This window comes from Bubalus bubalis, chromosome 9, assembly GCF_019923935.1.
Source record: "Bubalus bubalis isolate 160015118507 breed Murrah chromosome 9, NDDB_SH_1, whole genome shotgun sequence".
Taxonomy (NCBI): Eukaryota; Metazoa; Chordata; class Mammalia; order Artiodactyla; family Bovidae; genus Bubalus; species Bubalus bubalis.
The window spans coordinates 59,187,869-59,203,849 of record NC_059165.1 but is presented as its reverse complement, the minus strand read 5'-3'; the positions used below and the strand labels follow the sequence as shown (position 1 = coordinate 59,203,849).

Sequence of the window (15,981 nt, the reverse complement as noted above, 5' to 3'; positions counted from 1 at the left end):
GAGTTTCAGCTTTAGCATCAGTCCTTCCAAGGAACACCCAGGGCTAATCTCCTTTAGAATGGACTGGCTGGATCTCCTTGTAGTCCAAGGGACTCTCAAGAGTCTTCTCCAACACCACAGTTCAAAAGCATCAATTCTTCAGTGCTCAGCTTTCTTCACAGTCCAACTCTCATATCCATACATGACCACTGGAAAAACCATAGCCTTGACTAGACGGACCTTTGTTGGCAAAGTAATGTCTCTGCTTTTAAATATGCTATCTAGGTTGGTCATAACTTTCCTTCCAAGGAGTAAATGTCGTTTAATTTCATGGCTGCAGTCACTATCTGCAGTGATTTTGGAGCCCCCCAAAATAAAGTCTGACACTGTTTCCACTGTTTCCCCATCTATTTGCCATGAAGTGATGGGACCAGATGCCATAATCTTTGTTTTCTGAATGTTGAGTTTTAAGCCAACATTTTCACTTTCCTCTTTCACTTTCATCAAGAGGCTTTTGAGTTCCTCTTCACTTTCTGCCATAAGGGTGGTATCATCTGCATATCTGAGGTTATTGATATTTCTCCCGGTAATCTTGATTCCAGCATGTGCTTCTTGCAGCCCAGTGTTTCTCATGATGTACTCTGCATATAAGTTAAATAAGCAGGGTGACAGTACACAAATTGAATTAGTGTTTCTAGTAATATTTGTGCATTGAATGACTCTTTCAAGTCTTGTTAAATGTTAGCCTTGGCATACTCATGGTGAGTTTGATATTTATAATTTAAATTTTTTAACTCTAGTGGCTTAATTTTATTCATTTTTATTATAAAATATATTTCATGATTTTAAATATTTTAAATGTGTCCATTCCACCTCCAACATCAAGCCACTTAATCAGTTCAGTTCAATTCAGTCGCTCAGTTGTGTCTGACTCTTTGCAACCCCGTAGATTACAGCACGCCAGGCCTCCCTGTCCATCACCAACTCCTGGAGTCCACTCAAACTCATGTCCATCGAGTTGGTGGAGCCATTCCACCATCTCATCCTCTGTCTTCCCCTTCTCCTCCTGCCTTCAATCTTTCCCAGCATCAGGGTCTTTTCCAATGAGTCAGTTCTTCTCATCAGGTGGCCAAAGTATTGGAGTTTCAGCTTCAACATCAGTCCTTCCAATGTATATTCAGGACTGATTTCCTGTAGGATGGACTTGTTGGATCTCCTTGCAGTCCAAGGGACTCTCAAGAGTCTTCTCCAACACCATAGTTCACAAGCATCAATTCTTCAGTGCTCAGCTTTCTTTATAGTCCAACTCTCACATCCATACATGACCACAGGAAAAACCATAGCCTTGACTAGACGGACCTTTGTTGGCAAAGTAATGTTTCTGCTTTTGAATATGCTGTCTTTGTTGGTCATAGCTTTTCTTCCAGGGAGCAAGTGTCTTTTCATTTTATGGCTGTAGTTACCATCTGCAGTGATTTTGGAGCCCCCCCAAAATAAAGTCTCTCATTGTTTCCATTGTTTATGGATCACATAACTGTTGAAGCCTGGCTTGGAGAATTTTGCGTATTACTTTGCTAGTGTGTGAGATGAGTGCAATTGGGCAGTAGTTTAAACATTTTTTGGCATTGCCTTTCTTTGGGATTGGAATGAAAACCGACCTTTTCCAATCCTTTGGCCACTGCTGAGTTTTCCAAATTTGCTGGCATATTGAGTGCAGCACTCTCTCAGCATCATCTTTTAGGATTTGAAATAGCTCAACTGAAATTCCATCACCTCCACTAGCTTTGTTCATAGTGATGCTTCCCAAAGCCCACTTGACTTCACATTCCCGGATGTCTGGCTCTAGTCCAATGATCACACCAGCGTGGTTATCTGGATAATGAAGATCTTTTTTGTATAGTTCTTCTGTATATTCTTGCCACCTCTTAATATCTTTTTCTTCTGTTAGGTCCATACCATTTCTGTCCTTTATTGTCCCCATGTTTGCATAAAATGTTCCCTTGGTATCTCTTTTTCCTGAAAAGATTTCTAGTCTTTCCCTTTCTATTGTTTTCCTCTATTTCTTTGCATTGATCATTGAGGAAGACTTTCTGATCTCTCCTTGCTGTTCTTTGGAACTCTGCATTCAGCTGCTTTTATCATTCCTTTTCTCCTTTACCTTCAGTTTCTCTTCTTTTCTGAGCTATTTGTAAGGCCTCCTCAGACAATCATTTTTCCTTTTTGCATTTCTTTTTCTTCAGGATGGTCTTGATCACTGCCTCCTGTACATGAGCCTCCATCCATAGTTCTTCAGGCACTCTATCAGATCTAATCCCTTGAATCCATATGTCACCTCTACTGTATAATTGTAAGGGATTTGATTTAGGTCATACCTGAATGGTCTAGTGGTTTTCCTTACTTTCTTCAATTTAAGTCTGAATTTTGTGATAAGGAGTTCATAATCTGAGCTACAGTCAGCTCCTGGCCTTGTTTTTGCTGACTGTATAGAGCTTCCTCATCTTTGGCTGCAAAGAATATAATCAATCTGATTTCAGTATTGACCATCTGGTGATGTCCATGAGTAAAGTCTTCTCTTGTGTTGTTGGAAGAGGGTATTTGCTATGACCAGTGTGTTCTCTTGGAAAAACTCTTTTGTTAGCTTTTGCCATTCTTCATTTTGTACTCCAAGGCCAAATTTGCCCGTTACTCTAGGTATCTCTTGACCTCCTACTTTTGCATTCCAGTCCCCTATGATGAAAAGGGCATCTTTTTGTGTGTTAATTCTAGAAGGTCTTGTAGGTCTTCATAGAACCAATCAACTTCAGCTTCTTCAGCATTACTGGTTGGGACATAGACTTGGATTACTGTGATATTGAATGGTTTGCCTTGGAAATGAACAGAGATCATTTGGTTGTTTTTGAAGTTGCACCCAAGTATTGTATTTCTGACTCTTTTGTTGACTATGAGGGCTACTCCATTTCTTCTAAGGGATTCTTGCCCAAAGTAGTAGATATAATGGTCATCTGAGTTAAATTCGCCCATTCCAGTCCATTTTAGTTCACTGATTCCTAAAATGTCAGTGTTCACTCTAGCCATTTCCTGTTTGATCACTTCCAATTTACCTTGATTCATGGACCTAACATTCCAGGTTCCTATGCAATATTGTACTTTACAGGATCAGACTTTACTTCTATTACCAGTCACATCCACCACTGGGCATTGTTTTTGCTTTGGCTCCATCTCTTCATTTTTTCTGGAGTTATTTCTCCACTCTTCTCCAGTAGTGTTTTGGGCACCTACCGACCTGGGGAGTTCATCTTTCAGTGTCATATTTTTTTGCCTTTTCATACTGTTCATGGGGTTCTCAAGGCAAGAATACGGAAGTGATTTGCCATTCCCTTCTCCAGTGGACCACATTTTGTCAGAACTCTCCACCATATACCTGCTCAAATATTTCAAATGTTCTAATTTCTTGGTTATTCTCCTAGAGAATTTTTTATATACAAATAAACTCTTTTCTTCCACTTTAAAACATAATGTTTGTATTGATTTTCCTTTCCTCATTCATTTAATATAGTTTGTCTATTACTTAAGGAAATTTTTCACTCTTTTTTCTAGTCCATGTTGTCCCATTTTGCAGCTGTATCATAATTCCCAACACCAATGTTAAATGGAGGAATGATTAATTATGCTCTTATTTTTTATTTTTCAATTCACAAATTATTATATTGGTGAGAAATAATTGTGAATTCCCACAGCTGGGAAAATCTTACCTTTTTTTTTTTAGTTAGAAGACATTTGCTTTTATTGTTGCCTTTTGTTTTTAGATTAAAAAATACTGTATGATATAAACATCCCTCTTGACTTTATTGTTTACTAATACATTTTTTACAACAAAGCCATACATTTTATCTGATATAGGCAATAGTGCTCTTCATATCAAATACAGAGAACTATTTTTCTACACTTTTTGAAAAAACAGTATGGGCTTAGGCAGTAATAAATATTCCACATTTCATATGACAAAATGCCAATTTCCCTTTTTATTGCTTTTTCTATTTCTATATATTCTCACATATATTTAATTCTTAAATATATTTATAACATATTATTTAAACATTTCTAATACCTAATTACTTTTGGGAAGTCCTATAAATGGAGAAGGCATTCTCATCATTGTGTGAATTTGTAGTTACCAGTTGTCAGCTTTTTAAAAATCAAGTTAATTTAGTTTTGAAATATAAACTCTTTGATTTATAACTAAAATTTTTCTTTGCTGGGGAGGAAGCTGTTAATAAACTTCTTTTTTTCTGTACATAATCTTTTTCCTTGACTAGATGAACTATTTGAGTTAATAACTGACCAAAAATATAAGATATTTCTTATGAGGAGACCAATATTTCCCTTTTCCAAATTAATTTATTTTGCATATATGATTTCAGTAACATCATATAATTTCCTACCTGGAGCCAATAAATAGAATTATTGCTACTCTTCCAATTAATCAGATTATATTAGCAACCTTATGGAAATTGCTAGGAACTTCAATAGAAAGAGAAAGTTGATACTTTAACTATGTTAGATGTTGATATTCAAAGAAACTCTTCATTTAGGGCAGCAATTTATGAAATACCTTAACCACTATAGAAAACTTTCAACTAACAAGACTATATGGCAATATAGATTTTGTCAAGGCTTATCTTCCTGTAAGCAAAGGAATCTTTTGCTTGGGGGGCTTAGTATTGGTTAGCAAATGAACTCTTTACTTACTAAAAATAATTGTAATAGAAAGTCAGTGATAAGGACTACTACTTATCAGTATAAATATTAGATATAGGATATGTTATGTAATTTATGTAAGGTGTTCTCATGTTGGGGGTACTTTGTATTACAGTTGTCTGTGAGGATTATACAAGTATATCAGAATTCTGGAGAAGGGTGAGTGTTGGTGTGTGTTTATTTGAAAAATCTTTTTATGACTTTCATTGTATCATTTAGAGAAAGAGTTTTATTATCTACAGTTGATGACAGTAAGGATGAATTCATAGTAAAATTGACATTTTGGCATGACTTTGATATGAGTGGAGCATTTTTTACAGGTAAAGGTGTAGATAATTTTTAAAAATTGAACAAAGATTGTATTGAGGAAGAAGGCAAGTAAGTGATCTATGTTGTCTGCAAAATAGAGATAATATTGGAAAATAGTTAAAAATAACACCAGAAATGTTGGCTTGTGATCACATCTCAGGTCACATAGAAGTGATTCTAACATCTTGGAATTTATTTGTTTAGTGCAATCCAATAAAAGCTGTACCCATGAAGATAAATATGGTGGTATGTGAAAAGACAGATGGGCTATAGGACAACTTTGAATAGGACAAGTAGGGGACATGGAGTAATAAAAAAAAATCCACAGAGGTGACATGTAAAATGTTAATGCCATTAAATAAAAGGTGAATTTAAGGGTTTGAATTTGAGGAGTATTAATAATTTATCTTCATAACCTTTAAATTGTAATCAAATTATTTTCTGGGAGTTATCAGCATGTATAGCTAAAAATGATTATCACAACCATTGAAAAGAGGAAGGAAGATGTGAATTGGAGAATACCTTCAATAAAAGTCTTGTGTGAAATGTTGGAAGTGGATAAGAGCATTTTAATGAAATCATGTAAGAGCTTGAAGTCGAAAGAAAAGGATAAGGTCATTTAGGAGCAGCTGAAGGATCAAAGCAGCAAAGCACAATAGGTAGAAATTCCACAGGATTTTGCAGTGATGGAGAAGTATGCAAAGGAAAACGTTTTGAGGGGGAGACCTAATAGAAGCTGTAGAGAAATTAAGAAATGCTGTAAAGATTATGTTCCCAAATTTTCATCCTCCATTATTAAATAAAAGAAACATTATTAGGAGCAGTTGATGTTCATTGAACAAAGAAAGAATGAAATTTGGTCATCTATAAGGTCTTTAAAATTTGGGTAAAATTTGTTACTTTAAAATTACACTCTTTTATCAGAGCCAAATTTAATAGCATATCTTGTGACAGAAATATATGCACATGTTCTCTACACAAAATATGGAGGATAATTTGCACTTCTAATTCCCACTTAAACTTTCTAAACTGGTTGATACAGTTTTTACATTACTAGAAGGAAAGTTGTTTCACTCTGAATATTCTGAACCCTTACTCTAAACTAACAAGACAAATGAGATATTTGCAAACATGAGGAGATTTACTATAAAAGTAAGGCAAAAGACATATATATGTATAATATATATAGCATGAATTCATTTCTTACCCTTTGGAGCCGCATGATGTCGCTGTCTACCATGAATACACGAGCTGCTATTCAAGTCCATTCCTCCCATTATTGCATCCTTCCAAGAGTGCTGAATGATGGCAGTCGCAGAAGAATTGAATTAACAGACTCGGGATCATACAATATTTCATCTTAATGCCTAGACAAGATTTCCTGATGGAAATAAACCAGCAAGTATTTGAAATGGTTATTACATCTGAAGGTCGACTGAGATCCCGGTGTTTGATGCTCTCGCTTCTGCTTCTTGCAGCCTGGGAAGCAGGGAGCGGCCAGGTCCACTACTCGGTCCCGGAGGAGGCCAAACACGGCACCTTCGTGGGTCGCATTGCCCAGGACCTGGGACTGGAGCTGGCGGAACTGGTTCCCCGCCTGTTTCGGGTGGCATCCAAAGGCCGCGGGGACCTTCTGGAGGTAAATCTGCAGAATGGCATTTTGTTTGTGAATTCTCGGATCGACCGGGAAGAGCTGTGCGGACGGAGCGTGGAGTGCAGCATCCACCTGGAGGTGATCGTGGACCGGCCGCTGCAGGTGTTCCATGTAGAGGTGGAGGTGAAGGACATTAACGACAACCCGCCTGTGTTCCCGGTAAAGGAACAAAGAGTGTTGATTTCCGAATCTAGGCTGCCAGACTCTTTGTTTCCACTAGAGGGCGCATCGGATGCAGATGTGGGGTCAAATTCTATTTTAACCTACAGACTCACTTCCAACGAAAATTTCGCACTGGATGTGAAAACAAACAGTGATGACAGTACACAAATTGGGCTCATGTTAAGGAAATCCTTGGACAGAGAGGAAGTGCCCGAACATAACTTACTCCTCATGGCCACTGACCAAGGCAAACCTGAGCTCACTGGCACTGTTCAGCTGCTGATTACTGTACTGGATGTGAATGACAATGCTCCCAGTTTTGGACAATCTGAATACGAAGTAAAAATCTTTGAAAACTCAGATAACGGAACAATAGTTATCCGAGTGAATGCTTCTGATAGGGATGAAGGAGCGAATGGGGAAATATCATATTCTTTTAATAATCTTGTTCCAGCCACTGTTAGTAACCAGTTTAGAATAGATGCGAATACTGGAGAAATAGTTATTCAAGGGAACTTAGATTTTGAAAATATGAATTTATACAAAATCCGTATTGAAGCGACGGACAAAGGCCACCCTCCCATGGCTGGTCATTGCACCGTTTTAGTGAAAGTCTTGGATAAAAATGATAACGTCCCTCAGATTGCTTTGACTTCCTTATCCTTGCCCGTCCGAGAGGATGCTCAATTAGGTACTGTCATAGCCCTAATTAGCGTGTCCGATCTGGACTCAGGTCCCAATGGGCAGGTGACCTGCTCTCTGACGCCCTATGTTCCCTTCAAACTGGTGTCCACCTTCAAGAATTACTATTCACTAGTGCTGGATAGCCCCGTGGACCGAGAAAACGTGGCTAACTATGAAATGGTTGTGACTGCGAGGGACGGGGGCTCGCCTTCGCTGTCGGCAACGGCCAGCATGTCCGTGGAGGTGGCCGACGTGAACGACAATGCTCCCGCATTCGCGCAGCCTGAGTACACGGTGTTCGTGAAGGAGAACAACCCGCCCGGCTGCCACATCTTCACCGTGTCGGCGCGAGACGCCGACGCGCAGGAGAACGCGCTGGTGTCCTACTCGCTGGTGGAGCGACGGGTGGGCGAGCGCGCGCTGTCGAGCTACGTGTCGGTGCACGCGGAGAGCGGCAAGGTGTACGCGCTGCAGCCGCTGGACCACGAGGAGCTGGAGCTGCTGCAGTTCCAGGTGAGCGCGCGCGACGCGGGCGTGCCTCCCTTGGGCAGCAACGTGACGCTGCAGGTGTTCGTGCTGGACGAGAACGACAACGCGCCCGCGCTGCTGCCGCCCGGGTCTGGCGGAGGACCCAGCGCGCTGAGCCAGGTGGTGTCGAGGTCCGTGGGCACGGGCCACGTGGTGGCAAAGGTGCGCGCGGTGGACTCTGACTCGGGCTACAACGCGTGGCTGTCGTACGAGCTGCAGCCGGCGGGGGGTGGCGCACGCAGCCCGTTCCGCGTGGGGCTGTACACCGGCGAGATCAGCACGACGCGCGCCCTGGACGAGGCGGACGCGCCGCGCCAGCGCCTGCTGGTGTTGGTGAAGGACCACGGCGAGCCGGCGCTGACGGCCACGGCCACCGTGCTGCTGTCGCTGGAAGACAGCGGCCAGGCGCCCAAGGCCTCTTCGCGGGCGTTGTCTGGTGAAGCTGGCACAGAAACGGCGTTAGTGGATGTGAATGTGTACCTGATCATCGCCATCTGCGCGGTGTCCAGCCTGTTGGTACTTACGCTGCTGCTGTACACGGCGCTGCGGTGCTCGGCGCCGCCCAGCGAGGGCGCGTGCGGGCCGGTGAAGCCCAGGCTGGTGTGCTCCAGCGCGGTGGGGAGCTGGTCTTACTCGCAGGAGAGGCGACAGAGGGTGTGCTCTGGGGAGGGGCCGCCCAAGACCGACCTCATGGCCTTCAGTCCCAGCCTACCAGCCTGTCCAGTAGTGGCAGATATGGGCGAGCATCAGGATTTAAAGGATGACTGTCTTTCCAAAGTAAGTCTGAGTTTTCATAATTAACAGTTGATTTTTAAAAATGTTTTCATTATTTTCCTTGGGTTTATGTTTAAATTTTCCTATTTCAACAAATTGAGTAATTTTGCATTATATACATCTTTTCTTCTTCGTTAATTATTATAATCTCTTTGGTTTTTTAAACTTGAGTAGAGTGGAATCAGACATTATTAAAACATCATTCTACATGTCAAGATTTTTGTCTCAAAACTAAAAATTTCCTTAGATAACCATTTGTGATACATTAAAAAATGCATTGGTAGTATTTTTCCTTATTAATATTGTAGACTTTGATTACTTTGCATTTGAACTTCAGGAGAGTTATTTCACACTCATTTTAATTGATATATTATTTCAACATCACTTTATTATAGTTTTATCCTTCAGCTTCCTTCTTCCTTCCTTTCCTTCTTCTCTCTCTCTCTCTTCTTTGATGCTTCTGTTTAGCCAACACTTTTGATTATCCACTTTGTTTAATGACTGTCTTCATCGTATCTTAAATCTATATTCCTTTTTGGGCCTGGTGATTCCAAGAGTCCAAGAGTCTGTAGTGCTCATTTACTGTTGGCCTTTTAAACTATTTAGAGACAAAGTACATAATAATAGTTATCCTGATAACTAATATTCTTCTTTTAAAATTTTTATTTATTTATTGCCTTGCTGGATCTTCATTACTGTGTGGGTTTTTCTCTAGTTTTGGGGAGCAAGGGCGACTCTCTAGCTGTGGAGTATTGGCTTCTCATTGTAGAGGTTTCTCTTGTTGCAGATCACAGGTTCTAGAGCTGGTGGGGTCAGTATTTGCAGCTCCTGGACTCTAGTGCACAGGCTCAATAGTAGTGGTTCATGGGCTTAATTGCTCTGGGCATGTGGGATCTTCCTGGATCAGGGATTGAACCCATGTCTCCTGCTTTAGCAGGCAAATTCTTTACCTCTGAGCCTCCAGTGAGGCCCAGAATACTTCTGATTGGGATGAAAAAGTGAATGGGGAAATTTCACACTCTTTCAACTACCATGTGATACCCATGTTATTGCTCAGCTTATCAGGGATCCAAATATTTGACAATAATTTAATAGAATGTGGAATTTGACCAAGTAAATTCATGTAAAATGTGCACTGAGTTCTCAGACACTGAAAACCCCGTATTTATGTTTGACTTTTATTTGGTGGGCTCCTTTTCATGGAGAGTTTATTTCTTCTAATTTAATGCTTTCATTATTCATTCTGTATTATGATTTAAAGTATTCACCATTTCTCTACATGCAAGAAATGGATAGTAGTGTTAATTTTTGTAAGTTTTGAAAATGATGCTGTGCCAAGAATCATTGAGTTAACAAGACCCAGGCCCTGGCTTCAAGAAGTTGGTAGAAAAATAAAGATATCTGTCATACATAAATATGATCATCTTAGAAGGATGAATATTATAACAGGTACAAGAAATGTAAATCACTCTGAGTGGATTGAACAGAAATAAATGCCTATTTTTCTTTTTGAAGAAGCCCTTCAAGAGGTATGATATTTTTAGCGGTTTGTAAATGGAAAAGTTTCCTTTGAGAGAATACTGAGTATAATAGGTATTCTTGGGAACAGAGGAACTTAAAGAAATGAGTACATACAAAATCCCAAATGTGCCTGGACACAGAGAATAGTCTGTTTTGGTTAAAACATATGGTTGCCATAGGAAAGAGTATGCGATAAAGCAGGAAAAGTAATGTGAGAAAAATTTCTTGGGTAATGTGAGTACTTCACTAAGAAATTTTGACTCACCTCTCGTTATTTGAAAGCTATAAAAAAATGTGAATCAATAGGAATAAAAGGTGTTTTTCACTAAGATGACTGCCAGGATTAAGAGAAGGATAAAGGAGTTGTGACAAGATGAAACAATAAGAAGCTATTGCAATAATTCAGGACAGCAACAATATTTAAAACCCATTTAGGCACAGGTAAAACTTGGAAAGCATTAGAATACAGATGTTAATTATTTTACTTGCACTGGGAACATAGGGGTGAAATATTAAAAAAAAAAAAAAAAACCTCACTCTGTTAAGTAGAAGTAAAAAGGATAAAACACCGCAAGCTGGATTAAAGTCTGCTTTCTTAAGAAAAGAATGTAGATTATTTCCTTATATTCCTTGCTTCCCCAAACAAACAACCTTTCTAAGTTTTTCTTCCATTAGATTCTTGAGATCCTGGGTCCCTAGAGAGACCAGGAATTTTCTTAAAATAAATTGAATTTTATTTCAGAAAAATTGAATTTTCTGAACTGTGAACTAAGGATTTTAAAATTTAGTATTGCTAACATAATTCAATTTGTCATTAATATTTTTATCCTAATTTTAAACGTTTTGTAAAGAACATATTTTCAAGGCATGAGGAAGCCACAATTATGGTCATATTAAATATTAGGCACATAAATCTTCTAATAAAACCTTAAGCAAGCATGAGAAATATGGTCCTACACTTTAAGAAAAATAAAGAAAAATTTAGAGGTTGAAATAAAACCTCGTGTCCTAATAATACAAAGCTGATTTTTTAATTCGTACTTACTATTTGGGCCACATGATGTCGCTCTTTACTGTGAAATTCTCTCAATTCAAGACAGAATTAAGTCACATTGGAAAGAGTCTCCACTCTGTTTTAATACTCAGAGGTTGAACAATGGCGAACACATCATGAAAATAAAGAGGGGATAAAATTCCTCTAAATTTGGAACAAGATACACTGATTGGAAGAAAATCCCAATAATTTGAGATGTACTCAAATCTAGGCGACTTGGGGAACCGGCAGTTATTGCTATTTTTTATAATACTCTCGATCTGGAAGACAGCAAGTGGCCAGGTCCGCTACTCAGTCTTGGAAGAAGCCAAACACGGCACCTTCGTGGGCCACATCGCCCAGGACCTGGGACTGGAGCTGGAGGAGCTGGTGCCGCGCCTGTTCCGGCTGGCGTCCAAAGGCCGCGGGGACCTTCTGGAGGTAAATCTGCAGAATGGCATTTTGTTTGTGAATTCTCGGATCGACCGGGAGGAGATGTGCGGGCGGAGCGCGGAGTGCAGCATCCACTTGGAGGTGATCGTGGACCGGCCACTGCAGGTGTTCCATGTGGAGGTGGAGGTGAAGGACATTAACGACAATCCTCCTGTGTTCCAGGGGACACAAAAGAATCTGTTTATCGCTGAATCCAGGCCGCTTGACTCTCGGTTTCCACTAGAGGGCGCCTCCGACGCAGATATCGGGGAGAACGCTCTGTTGACTTACAGGCTGAGCTCCAGTGAGTATTTCTCTCTGGAGGTACCAACCACCGACCAACAGGTAAAACCTCTCAGTCTTGTATTACGCAAACCTTTAGACAGGGAAGAATCTCCGGAACTTCATTTAGTGCTCACGGCCACTGACAGAGGCAAACCTGAGCTGACTGGCACCGTTCAGTTACTCATCAACGTGCTGGACGCCAATGACAACGCTCCAGTTTTTGATAGAACACTCTATGCTGTGAAATTAGCAGAAAATGTCCCTAATGGAACGTTGGTAATTAAACTTAACGCTTCAGATTTAGACGAAGGCTTGAATGCGGATATTATTTATTCATTCTCTAGTGACGCTTCTCCTGATATAAAATTTAAGTTCTACATAGACCCTGTAAGTGGGGAAATTACAGTTACAGGACACATCGATTTTGAAGAAAGAAAAACCTACAAAATCCGAGTAGAGGCGACTGATAAAGGCTACCCACCCTTGGCTGGTCACTGTACAGTTCTTGTGGAAGTTTTGGACGCTAATGACAATCCTCCAGTGTTGACAGTCACTTCCCTGTCCCTTCCTATCTCAGAGAATGCTCAGCCAGGCACAGTCATCACCTTGATTAACGTGTCTGACCGAGATTCTGGAGCAAATGGACAGGTGACCTGTTCTCTGACGCCTCATGTCCCCTTCAAGCTTGTGTCCACCTTCAAGAATTACTATTCGATGGTCCTGGACAGTGCCTTGGATCGTGAGAGCATAGCGAACTATGAAGTAGTAGTGACTGCGAGGGATGGGGGCTCGCCTTCGCTGTCGGCCACGGCCAGCGTGTCCGTGGAGGTGGCCGACATGAACGACAACGCGCCCGCGTTCCCCCAGCCAGAGTACACGGTGTTTGTGAAGGAGAACAACCCGCCCGGCTGCCACATCTTCACCGTGTCGGCGCGAGACGCCGACGCGCAGGAGAACGCGCTGGTGTCCTACTCGCTGGTGGAGCGACGGGTGGGCGAGCGCGCGCTGTCGAGCTACGTGTCGGTGCACGCGGAGAGCGGCAAGGTGTACGCGCTGCAGCCGCTGGACCACGAGGAGCTGGAGCTGCTGCAGTTCCAGGTGAGCGCGCGCGACGCGGGCGTGCCACCCCTGGGCAGCAACGTGACGCTGCAGGTGTTCGTGCTGGACGAGAACGACAACGCGCCCGCGCTGCTGCCGCCCGGGTCTGGCGGAGGACCCAGCGCGCTGAGCCAGGTGGTGTCGAGGTCCGTGGGCGCGGGCCACGTGGTGGCGAAGGTGCGCGCGGTGGACGCGGATTCGGGGTACAACGCGTGGCTGTCGTACGAGCTGCAGCTGGCGGCGGGTGGCGCACGCAGCCCGTTCCGCGTGGGGCTGTACACCGGCGAGATCAGCACGACGCGCGCCCTGGACGAGGCGGACGCGCCGCGCCAGCGCCTGCTGGTGCTGGTGAAAGACCACGGCGAGCCGGCGCTGACGGCCACGGCCACCGTGCTGCTATCGCTGGAGGACAGCGGCCAGGCGCCCAAGGCCTCTTCGCGGGCGTTGTCTGGTGCAGCCGGCACAGAGACTGCGTTAGTGGATGTGAATGTGTACCTGATCATCGCCATCTGCGCGGTGTCCAGCCTGTTGGTGCTTACGCTGCTGCTGTACACGGCGCTGTGGTGCTCGGCGCCGCCCAGCGAGGGCGCGTGCGGGCCGGTGAAGCCCAGGCTGGTGTGCTCCAGCGCGGTGGGGAGCTGGTCTTACTCGCAGGAGAGGCGACAGAGGGTGTGCTCTGGGGAGGGGCCGCCCAAGACCGACCTCATAGCCTTCAGCCCCAGCCTGCCTCCATTCCCAGGGGCTGAAGCCATAGGCAAACAGCAAGACTTAAATGTTGATCATTGCACGGAAGTAAGTCTATTTACATTTGTATTATAATTATTTACAATGAAATTTCATATTTACTTTAAAACTATTTCATATATTTTCTTTTTAAAATGTATTGCAAATTTCACAGTTCTATATTCAAACATTATTGTGGTTTATAAATATCTACAATTAATCGTTAGTTTCCCCAGATTTATTGAGAAATAGTTGTTGTATAACATTGCCCATAAGGTGTAAAAGATGATAATTTTATATACATGCATATAGTAAATTTAGTTGCAATTTCTCAGTGCTATCAGACATCATTAACTATTTCCCCAAGTTAGATTTCTGGTCAAATTAAAATTTTCCTTGGATGAATTTCTTATTGGATATGATTTTATCCTTTGTAATACCTCACTTTATGAACACTAAGAACATCCAGTGTATATGTATTCCTCCACATAGCATTTATTTTTCATGATTACATATTGTGTGTACTTTTTAACCTTCATATGGTATGTTCTGATAATATTGAAGCATTTTTTGGTGATTAGTTTTAATTTACTCACTTAAGATCCAGAGTCCATACATTTCATTTCATTTTCTTCTCTTTCTTACTGTTGGTATATAGATATACAGATATATCTACAACTCTATATGTACTATTTTCAACCCGGGTCTCCCATATTTGGGGTTATTCTTTTCTGTGTGAGCCACCAGGGAAGCCTGTATTTATATAGAGTTTCTCTATTGGTATATCAAGCAGTTTAGTTATGTTGTTTTTCAGTTGCTAAGTCATGTGCAACTCTGCAACCTCATGAATTGCAGCACACCAGGCTTCCCTGTCCTTCATTATCTCTGGGAGTTTGTTCTAACTCATGTCCATTGAGTCAGTGATGCTATCCAGCCATCTCATACTTTGTTGTCCCTTTCTCCTCTTGCCCTCAATCTTTCCCAGTATCAGGGTCTTTTCTAATGAGTCAGCTCTTTGGCTCTTTGCATCAGGTGCCCAAATATTGGAGCTTCAACATCAGTCCTTCCAATGAATATTCAGGGTTTATTTCCTTTAGGATTGACTGGTTTTATCTCCTTGCTGTCTAAGGGGTTCTCAAGAGTTTTCTCTAGCACCACAATTTGAAAGTATCAATTCTTCCACATTCAGCCTTCTTCATGGTCCAACTCTCACATGCATACATGACTACTGAGAAAACCATAGCTTTGATTATCTGGACCTTTGTTGGCAAAATGACATCTTTGCTTTTTAATACACTGTCTAGCTTTATAATAGCTTTCCTTCCAAGGAGCAAGCGTCTTTTAGTTTAATGGCTGCAGTCACCATCCACAGTGAATTTGGAGCCCAAGAAAATAAAATCTGTCACTATTTCCACATGGCTATTTGCCATGAAGTGATGGAACAGGATGCCATGATCTTAGTTTTTTAAATGTTGAGTTTTAAGCCAGCCTTTTCACTCGCCACTTTCACCCTCATCAAGAGGCTCTTTAGTTCCTCTTCACTTTCTGTCATTAGAGTAATGTCATCTGCATATCTGACTTTAGTTATCAGTTCAGTTCAGTCACTCAGTCATGTCTGACTCTTTGTGACCCCATGAATCACAGCACACCAGGCCTCCCTGTCCATCACCGACTCCCGGAGTTCACTCAGACTCACGTCCATTGAGTCATTGATGCCATCCATCCATCTCATCCTCTGTCGTCCCCTTCTCCTCCTGCCCCCAATCCCTCCCAGCATCAGAGTCTTTTCCAATGAGTCAACTCTTCCAATGGGGTGGCCAAAGTACTGGAGTTTCAGCTTTAGCATCATTCCTTCCAAAGAAATCCCAGGGCTGATCTCCTTCAGGATGGACTGGTTGGATCTCCTTGCAGTCCAAGGGACTCTCAAGAGTCTTCTCCAACACCACACTTCAAAAGCATCAATTCTTTGGTGCTCAGCCTTCTTCACAGTCCAACTCTCACATCCATACATGACCACAGGAAAAACCATAGCCTTGACTGG

The 15,981-nt window shown here is 42.1% G+C and overlaps 3 protein-coding genes across 5 annotated transcripts in view; all 3 read left to right on the top strand.

The window, feature by feature from the left end:
- The window catches only part of LOC102413394 (protocadherin alpha-C2), a 195,043-nt gene that overhangs the window by 23,178 nt on the left and 155,884 nt on the right, over window positions 1–15,981 (top strand). The gene's annotated exons all lie outside the window — the stretch shown is intronic.
- Window positions 3,482–8,885, top strand: LOC112586891 (protocadherin alpha-6-like). Its single transcript, XM_025292557.3, has one exon. The coding sequence runs from the start codon at window positions 6,410–6,412 to the stop codon at window positions 8,873–8,875; it is 2,466 nt and encodes an 821-aa protein (XP_025148342.3). The 5' UTR covers window positions 3,482–6,409; the 3' UTR covers window positions 8,876–8,885.
- On the top strand, window positions 11,475–14,811 carry LOC123466157 (protocadherin alpha-7-like). The gene has a single exon (XM_045166579.1). It carries the CDS (start codon window positions 11,619–11,621, stop codon window positions 14,034–14,036), a length of 2,418 nt encoding a protein of 805 aa, XP_045022514.1. The 5' UTR covers window positions 11,475–11,618; the 3' UTR covers window positions 14,037–14,811.